The sequence below is a fragment of the Phoenix dactylifera genome, chromosome 4, assembly GCF_009389715.1.
Source record: "Phoenix dactylifera cultivar Barhee BC4 chromosome 4, palm_55x_up_171113_PBpolish2nd_filt_p, whole genome shotgun sequence".
Lineage (NCBI taxonomy): Eukaryota > Viridiplantae > Streptophyta > Magnoliopsida > Arecales > Arecaceae > Phoenix > Phoenix dactylifera.
Genome location: NC_052395.1, coordinates 11,395,974 through 11,406,240, shown reverse-complemented (window position 1 = coordinate 11,406,240; position 10,267 = coordinate 11,395,974). Strand labels below are relative to the sequence as shown.

Genomic DNA, 10,267 nt, shown 5'->3' with positions numbered 1-10,267 from the left:
AACGTACACCTCTTCTTCTTCTCTAATAAATCAAACTTTTTCTATGTATCATTGCATTAGAGAAGAGGGTGCCAACTAGCTCAGTTGGTAAAGCTATGGAGAGTGGGTTTGAGTTCCACCTTTATTCATGCTTGGAGAAAAATCTCAGTTTTTACAAAAGAATAATATTTTTGACTTTGTAGTGCTCTTTTTATTTTAAAATAGTAATACATAATATTAGATGAAACTCATGAACTGACTCTTTTATTTTTGGAATAAACAATTACACTTTCCGGTGAAAAATCCATCTATATACAGGAGGTTTGCCGCAACACTCGGCATGTTTCATGATCTTCATCTTGGTTGACATTCCATCCAAGTATTAATATATATACAATAAAATTTAGTTATTCACAAATACAATATTTTAAATTATTAATATACCAAACTGATACTTCTCAACCTTTTTAGTTACTAGATATTAAACTATAATTAATGCACAAATTGGTAACTTATCTCTATTGACATTTTGATTTTTCTGTAAATTAGGCAGTAGACCGTGTAATTGCATCCCTTTTAGATTTAGAGGAGGTACTGAAATAGTATCTTGACAGTATGTTTTCTCAATATTTAGTTCGAGTAATTTACATAAATGAGTTATTTCCTCTCTTGTAAGAAGATATTGTTATATTTGAGTCATTATATTTTGACTATACGTACGAACCATGACCCTATATTGGAACACTTCATAAAATGAGAATTTATAGAGCCAATTCTAAATAGTTGAAAAAGACACTAGATATATGGCTATGATTTTGGTAATGGTAGTACCTATCACAATATATTTTTTTTCTTGTATGTAAAAAGGTTGAGGTACATTGCTAGATTGGTTGTCATTTTACATATACTCCTTGTCAAGTAGGAACTTTAATTCTTGATCTTGATTTTGATGGTTATTTTATGTTTAGTCCCTAGCCTTTTTATAAAACAAACATTGCTGCATTAAAACCAGCCCAGTTATGCGTAGAAAAGTAAATATTAAATGGTTAACTTTGTTAGGAATAATTATCAAAATAAAAAAAACTTCAAGCCCAACTCTGGCACCAGAAAACAAAGCTCCATTGCATGTTTGCCGTGATTGATGCTTCACATCATAACATCATCATGCATATTGCACAGTTCCACCAGCTGCGCCAAACCCCACATCAATATGGACCTTCTTGTCATATTTAATGATTTCTATATTATTGTGGATAAACTTGTTATAATAGTGACCTTATTCATCAAAAGGCCATGGATTGGGTGTTGAAATTACCTTTTTTTTTTCTTTCTTTTTTATTTTTTTTACCTTTTCGCATTCATCTCATATGATGTATGCGCATGTTTAGTTGGAGAAAGTTCAGCTATGAATTAGGTATACGAAAGAGTACCTCCCATTTTAGCTGTTTGGTTGGAGAAACAAAAATATTCCAATTCTTCACAACTCAAATTTAATTCTCTCTTTTAGTATTCAAATCTCATTCCGATTTTGATTCTAATCTTCATCGTGAACCAAACATATTAAAGAATATGGCTGTTTCAATTCTTATTCTGATATTTTTTGATTTCAATTCCAGTGCATAAGTAGTAGACTTGTGAACTAGACCGATGTGGTTGGTTGCTTGGCATTGCACCCCAGGCTTAAGCTAGGAACAAGGGCCCGCGTCATGGAGGTGTCACAGTTGACAAGCATTGGTCCACTCCTGCAACCGGACCGCTCCACGTGCACCAGAAACGCGGTTTCATTACTTTTTCCAGCAGCATGGCTGTCCTTAGATGTCGGGCTCATTTTAAGAATTTTTTTTTTCCATAGCACTTGTGCAAGAAGAAGTATAATTCATAATTCATAAATTTATTATCCCTTATTATTTTGCACATAATATTTGGTAATTCACAAAAAGCCCCTTCCTGCAATATTACCGTAGCCTGTAAGTCTGATATATCTTGATTTTTTCCCCCCCTCTCAGATTAAGTTTCGTACATCTTACGGGTTAACGATCGTGATATCGAAGCTCAGATTTGCCAAAGATCCTCTCCACCAACTTACCTATTCAAGCTTTTGGTTGTGTCCTTCCCAACCAACCCTACCATCCACTCGTCAAATCATTGTAAATATATATATTTTTTAATGAAAAAACCATAGTAAAGATAGAAGCATACTGATCCACTCCAAAACTGAAACCAAAAACGAAATTGAAAGAAAAAAGATAAAATGAAGTACTACGGAAGGCAGAGATTTTAGAGCCAGAGAGCTCCCGCTTCCTTTAAGATTGGCACGAGGTCGCCGGAGATATGGACGGCCATGAGGCGATCAAGCCCTCCTACCAGCCTCCCACCGATGAACACCGCTGGAAAAAGCACCGGTTGTTGAACCCCACCACCAGCTCCGCCGCTGCCGCGGCCGCAGCCGGCGATCTCCGCCAGTTCCTCTACCAGAGCCGGCTCGGCGTCCTCCGCCACCTCGCAAACCGCCGGGTTGACTCCCAGCCCGAGCAGCAGCTTCTTCACCACGTGACACAAGCAGCAACCCTGCCGCCCCACCACCAGCACCGGGTTCTCCGCCACCAGCCTCCTCATCCCCCTGCCGCCGCCGTCCGACGACGACGACGACGTCGACGGCCCGTCGAGGGACGGGCGGTCTTTGTCCGTCACGTGGACGATGCCGTTGCTCGCCGCCGTCGGAGCAAACCACGTCCGGCCGCTGCTGTACGGGACCGCTTGTTGCATTTAGAAAGAGAATGGCGAGACCGAGAGAGAGAGAGAGAGAGAGAGAGAGCAGGTGGTTGGGATTGGGGAGAGGAAGCGCATATATAGCTGTTAAATTACCGCATAGGTGACTTCATGCGGCCCCGAGCACGACGTCAACGGCAGTTTCCGCCGAACCGTCGCACTCTCTCTAACTATGCGGACATCGCCGTCGACAGGCAATGACGTGGGAGCGCGTCAGCCTCTTGGTGGCGCAGAAGCCGTCCGCCTCGGTACGAACACCAATAGAACCGGATGACGTGTCGTGTTTTTGGTCCATCGCACGCGTTTGGGACCCATAGATTTTTTATGATTTAAGAGGCACGATCCTGTTAGCTGCTAAACCACCAAATTTTTTTGTTCCATTTTGACCAATTTTTTTTCCGTAAGAGTGCCATTTTGACCAACATTTCACTAATGAAAATATCCCTGAATAATTGACCCTTCCCAAACTGTTATCTGCCGTTGTAATGAACATAATGGCAACTATTTGTGATTATAACGGACACTAATAGATATGTAATACTATTATTTTTTATTGTTATTTCAATTTAGATAACATATAACATATGATGAGGGGCCGCTAATATTGATAAGATAACCATTGGAATATTGGATTTGGACAGAAAGCATAGGAATCAAGTACTGCAAGTGATCTTCTCATGACATTTAAGATGAGTTTTCATGTTTAATAAAGTTGTACTAGCTATGATAGCCTAAGCGAGTATTGATAATATTCCAGATTTTACAGCCTCATCACAACCATTTGTGCTTTGTATATCTTTATGTAGTTAATTGTTAAAATTTCAATCAAGTATAAGAAGTATAAACTACATTTGAGTTCGAATAATGATAAGGTGCCGCTAAATGATACATATACTTAGATCACATGAAAACTAAAGGTTTATTCATGTCAAAGGCTTGGCAAGCCCTAAACTTATTTAATGTTCTTTTCCGTATGAAGATTAGCAAAACAATTTTTTCGCATTATGTGTTGTCATAACAGTGTTCTCCAATAGTTTAAGAACTTCTTTTGTTTAGTGTTTGCATTGTAAAACAAGCACCCCCACCCTCTCACCACAAAAAAAAAAGAGTTCCAATAGTATTTAGAAAATTGCTTCTGATGAGGTCATGAATATATACATATTATTATTCATATTTAGTTAAAAATATATAATTTGAAATATACATATTATTATTTATTTTTACATATGATGGGAGGCAAAAGGGATCGTGTGGAACCATCCAATTCCTGCCGAGCAAACCTCAGGGTTGAGCAGGCCTCGGTTCCGTTAAGAGTCAAGCCGACCTCGAACCCCGCCAAAGGCCGAGCCGACCTCGGCCAGAGGCCAGGCCGACCTCAGCCCCTGCCGAAGGCTGAGTTGACCTCGCCAAACACATGTCACGACCTCCAAGCCTGCTTGACCTCGCCCACAGCCGCACCCGTACCGTGCCCACGCTCGCACATGTGACCGAACATTCCAGCCTAGCCAGCCCCTTCCCATAAACCATGCTGCAGCTAGGGCCTGCAGCAACATCACCGCGCCGTCCTTTGCTTGCTGGCTACGCTATGACATATCAACTAAGAACCATATCTTGCTGCCCTAGCCATGCTTGTTACTAAGAGCCATACCCTGCCACACTCGCGAACACCATGCCGTGCACAAGGATTGCCCAAACCGTTTGTCTCAAGCAAGCCTTGGTCACACGCCACTTGGCCAAGACCATCTCCTCCCATGATGAGGATGGACCATACATCCGCTACCTAAGCACCTTCATGAGGACTATAAAAGAGGCCATAAAAAGATACTCAGTGGACTTTGGGAGCCACAAACTCTGAATCAACTCTAACTTAGCCATTGGAAGACTTTTGCCGGAATCTCCGGCCAAAATTTTGTACAAGTACCGTGGAGCGCAGAAAGTGGCCCTCTTTCTCTGTCTCGGTCGGCATCTTCTCGGCTTCCTCCAACATGGTCACCCTCAGACCAAATTTCAAACCCAACAACATGTTAACCATTGTAATGGTGGTCATATGCTTACAAATTAAATCTTCTTGAAAAATTGCAAGGCTATGAAATGGGATCATGGCATATACATCTCCATGGATATCGCGGTATCTCAAAATCAATTTGAGCTCTATCAAGGTATGCTAAATGCTTTAATATTTCATGTTTGTTTTTATTAGTCCATGAAAATAGAAAAAAACAATACTTTGCTGCACTACTACTCCATCCCTCATTCTAGCCCCTCCAGCTGTGCGATGATTGATGGAATGGTATATGAGCGGTGCTGGAAACCTTCACTTATGAAGATAAACCCTTCATCTCTTGGAAGTGCTTGACGGCAAAATGGCGGATGAGGCGGCGCTCGCTGGTCATGGAGTTGGACCGTGGAAATAGCATGCCACGCCACGAGAGAAGACCCGGGTCGGCCGGTCAACCCCCCGGGTTCGCCCAATTCCTTCTAGAGCCGGCTAGTCAACACACCCACGTCAGCTCATGCGCGCATCCGCGTTGAACCCGCTTCGTCGTCGCGTCACCACCCGTGACCCACCATCCATCCCAGTCCGTACGTGTGGGGCCACATCGAACCACCCAGATCTTGCCACGAATCTCAACGGAGCCATGTTTCTTAAATTCGCGGGAGGACGTCACGGATCATCCAAGGTGATCAGGTCGGCGTGGCTGCGCCTTGCCGACATCGACGGCCGTCCAACCAGCTTGATGGATGGCTGCTGATGGTGATGACGGCCGTGATTATTCCTATGAATTGAGGGTGGCATCAGGATGGCGGTATGGTGTCGTAATAGGGGCATGGCATCACCGAATGTGGAGGGTGGAATAAGGAGGGTAATTTGCTTGATTCTATCAAGCAACTCAACCCAACCCAACCCAATCCAGTCGAACGAGGCAGATTTTATATATCCAAGTCGTATTGCATCCGGAGCAAATATGAATAATAGTAAAAGCCATCTCAAGCTTAACTCTGATAATATATAATTTTTTATAATTTTTTACAAAAAAAAATTAATTTGTATGTTCAAAAAGGTACATAATTTTTGTAGCTTTATCGAACTCGATGTGTGAGTCACCGACCCTACGGGGCAAATTATATCGGACATCATGTACACCAACGGATGGTTGCGCATCATGCTAATTATCTTATCTTTTTCTTGTGGGCCCTATTTATCGGGCCTTTGTCTCTGTAGTTGGCAGACAAAAAAGACGTATTGATTGGCATGGTGCACGACTATTCGTTGGTGCACATAGCGTCCAGTGTAATTTGCTTGGTCTGGTGGGCGACTCACATCCATTTTAGAACATTGTTAAGAGTATGGCGTCAGCGATTCGGTAATTAGCTGGGGCGAGCAACAAAGATTTGATAACTCCCGCCTACCCATAGCTCGTTTATGCAATGACTTCATTTCAATTCAAGAGAGGACAAAATAGATGGAGGGACCCAAGATGCTTTCCAACTAAAAGATTAGGCAAGGTTTTCTTATGGCTTCAGCTGAAGTCAGGCCAGGACAAAATTAAAGGCCAGAAAACTGGGGGACATCAAAGGCCGGAGAATTGGACCCGAGTTCTATCCTTTGCGTGGAAGAATGCTTCATCTTTTTCACTACATCTCAAAATATTATGAACTCTATTTTTTATCTATCTACATAGATCTTGTAGCGGCTATTGCACGATCCAATGATGCACATCACGAAGATGAATCATTCTTTCGCGTAAAAGATACAACCCGAACTCAGGAGAATGTGGAGCCGGGTCCATCGCTAATTGGCATAAAGCTCACTTAGGCTTGACATGTGGTGGGCCAACTCCAAATTGATTCAGTCGGATCTTTTATTGGGGGACAGCAGTCTTGGAGGCACCTCTCACTATGGATTTCCCTTGCTTTGATTTCAATTGTTTCGTGTGGCTGGGGGAATTGGTTGGTATGCTGTCTCCATCGACTAAGTGTCCTCAGAAGAAAAGTTGGCACGTCGTTATATTCATGGATTTTCTTGTTAGCATAATGGCAGATTTCACTAGCTTTTGCCAACACTCGAACCCCCAAGTTTTCAATTGGTTGCACGTAAGAAGGAACCTTCTCCTACTATCACTCCAAGCAATGCCATTGGGTGTTTTGGGGAAGTGGGGGTGTCAAGTATTAATTCTTCTTCCTTCTGAAGCAATTGCGTCACTTGGAAGGATAAAACTTCAATATCACGAGCTCTGTAATGATTCTATGATGTTAAAACTAAGTCACATTGTCAACTTGAACAAGACATAAAAAATATTGTGTCCCCAATCAAATTTTTCATTTGAGATTATCGACTTAGGCTACTGGAGATAGTTTTCAGGTGACACTTGTTGGGGGGAAAAATGGACCACCCCACAAATACAATTAAAGCATCCAAATTCGACAGTAAGGCCGAGCTCATGCAGGCTGCCGAGCTCAGAAGGCTGTCGAGCTCATTCAGGTCGAGCTCAGAAGGCTGCCAAGCTCAGAAGGCTGAGCTCATGCAGGCTGCCGAGCTCATGCAGGTTGCTGAGCTCAGAAGGTCGAGCACAGAAGGCCGAGCACAGAAGGCCGAGAGCAGAAGGCCGAGCACAGAAGAATGCCGAGCTCAGAAGATTGCCGAGTTCAGAAGGCTGTCGAGCTCATGCAGGCTGTCGAGCTCAGAAGGCCAAGCTCAGAAGGCTGAGCACAGAAGGCTGCCGAGCTCAGAAGGCTGTCGAGCTCATAAAGCCAAGCACAGAAGGCCGAGACCAGAAGGCCGAGCACAGAAGAATGCCGAGCTCAGAAGGCTGCCGAGCTCCGAAGGCCGAGCTCATGCAGGCTAACGAGCTCAGAAGGCTGTCGAGCTCATTCAGGCCGAGCTAATGCAGGCTGCCGAGCTCAGAAGGCCGAGCTGACCTCCGAAGGCCGACTTCGTCGTCCACATGCTGCGGCCATGCCCTGCAGCAGCCTCACCGCACCATGCTTTACTTGCCGGCCATGCCACGACATAGCAACCAGGGACCATACCCTGCTACGACTGTCAACGCCTCACCATTCCTAAGAATGGACTGCACTGCGCACCACAAGCAAGCTCTGGCTGCACGCCATCTCCTCCCATGATGGGAACGGGCCATCCACGGCAACTCATTACTTCCACGCCCACGTCGAATCGTGACAATAACCCATTAATTCGCCCAATCACATCACAGGTAACCCTAGCACTCCCCTTATAAAAGAAGAGCTTCTCCCTCTAAAAGGGGGCTTCTTCCTCCCAAGGGAGGCTTCGGACTTTTACATACAGTCCATCTCCTTCTCCAAAATTAAGCTCCCCTCTGACTTAAGCATCGGAGGGCCGGCACCGGAAACCCCGGCCACCGGCATTTTGCAGGTCCGCCGGAGGATCCAGCCCGCCGACGGACCGCCGCCCGCCAGTGTTCGCTGGAGCTCCTCCTCCTCGGTCCGCGGCCGCCCCTGGGTCCAATTTTCAGCAACAACACTGATGACTTGGTACCTTGCAAATCTGATTTTGATTAAATTATTTCCTGAACCTGGACGTCCTCAATAACAACCACAACCTAGCATGTTATCAAACAGTCTTGCACATTGTTTTTGGTAAGAAGCTATTCTTTTTCAGTGGCTCCTACGTACGAACCAAACTCTTATGAAGACCTGCAGATGGGTCTGGTCCCAAAAAATAAAAACAAACTGATTTGTGCAACGGATCGACAACCAGTCCTGATGCGCTCTTTGGCAGCCTGTTTGAGACAAAATGCGAGCCCTACTTCAAGTTTACTAGGTCATAGTCATGTTCCAATTTCAATAGGAAATTGAACAGTGATATGAGTGGCTGCATTAATCTCTGCGATGACCCAGTTGAACCCACTGACCGTATACTTCTTTCTTGCCAATTTAGTAAGAATTTTTGGGAAGTAGTGGTGCAAGCTGTTGGTACTAGAGCATTCCCTTTTTTTTTTTTTTTTTTTTCCTGAACGGATGAATTAATTATTTAAATACATCCATAAAAATTAAAAAATAAAATATTTTAAAGAAGTTGCAGAAGATATATAGAAAAATTTTATAATATAAATTCACTATGATTAGTGTTGCTGGTGGTCCAAACCGAGAACGATTGACACAGCGGTGTAAACGGGGTTCCGTCTGAGTTGTCTTGGTTGGTGTTGGTTACGCTCCACCTTCCACCGGAAAACCTGCAAGCAAGCCTCGCACCACCACTGGGGTAGTGGGGGCCCTCCGACGATCAAGTCAGAGGAGATTGGAGGAGGAGGAGAGATGATAATAGCAAGCAAGAGAATGCTCTGGAAGATATTGCTTACCCCCCCTTCTCCCCCCAGCCGCATATATACCTGGCTGGGGGGTCTCTCAGGGGGGTTTGTCATCGTGGGGCGCGATGGAGTGGCCACTGACATGGCCGTTACAGGGCGTCGTGGAGCAGCGCTGGGTACGGCCATGACAGGGCGTAGTGGAGTTCCGCTTTGTACGGCTGATACAGGAGATCGTGGAACAGCATCGGATACAGCCGTTGCAGGGAGTAGTGGGGCAGGAGGCCTCGGCGTGCCTCTGGGAAGCAGCCTGTCGTTATCAAGAGATCTCCGACTCGGGGTCGGAGTGCTGGATCAGGGGGCAGCCGACTCGGGGTCGGGCTGCGTTGCTGAGGATATCCGACTTGGGGTCGGATTGCTAGATTAAGGGGCAGTCGACTCGGGGTCGGGCTGCGTTGCTGAGGATATCCGAATTGGGGTCGGATTGCTAGATTAAGGGGCAGCCGACTCGGGGTCGGGCTGCGTTGCTGAGGATGTCCGACTCGGGGCCGGACTGCTGGATCGAAGGGGCAGCCGACTCGAGGTCGGGTTGTGGAGCCGAAGATGTCCGACTCGGGGCCGGACTGCTGGATCGAAGGGCAGCCGACTCGAGGTCGGGCTGTGGAGCCGAAGATGTCCGACTCGGGATCGGATTGCTGGATCAAAGGACAGCCGTAGTCTTCATGGGCGCGCGTGCCGGTCACGTGGAGCATGGCGGCTTAGTTCCCCCGTAACAGTAGCCCCCCACTTCCGAGCCTGGAACCAGAAGGGGAACGGGTGAAGGGAGTGATGCTTCGAGATTGCCGCCATCCCTCGGAGAGGCGCGCGCGCTTCGAGCTCCTCGCCTTCTTTATGGCGTATGGCGGTTGTTGCTGACCTGGCAGTCTGAGGATTTCGGCGGACATCCTTCCTTAATGGTGTCGATTCGCCTTTGGGGCGCGAGCGACCCTTCGGCGGCCAGGTGTCCTCTTTTTTTTGTATGTCGGCGTTTTGCCAAATTGTATGGGCCTTGGCCCTGAAACAATGAAAATTAATGCAAGTCGAATGTTTCTTCATCTCGCTTTCGTCCTCCTCTTTTTTTTCTTTTTAACTCTTGGCAACTCCTGACTCTCGAAGTTCTTCCGGCCCTAAGCCAGGCATCCGAGGGTTAGGCCTCAGGAAATTCTTCCGGCGCTAAGCCAGGCGTCCGAGGGTTA

At 45.8% G+C, this 10,267-nt stretch overlaps 1 protein-coding gene across 1 annotated transcript; it reads right to left on the bottom strand.

Moving 5' to 3' along the window:
* Positions 1 to 1,858: 1,858 nt before the first annotated feature.
* On the bottom strand, positions 1,859 to 2,788 carry LOC103713160 (monothiol glutaredoxin-S9-like). Its single transcript, XM_008799984.3, has one exon. The coding sequence runs from the start codon at positions 2,743 to 2,745 to the stop codon at positions 2,257 to 2,259; it is 489 nt and encodes a 162-aa protein (XP_008798206.1). The 5' UTR covers positions 2,746 to 2,788; the 3' UTR covers positions 1,859 to 2,256.
* Between the last annotated feature and the right edge of the window lie 7,479 nt (positions 2,789 to 10,267).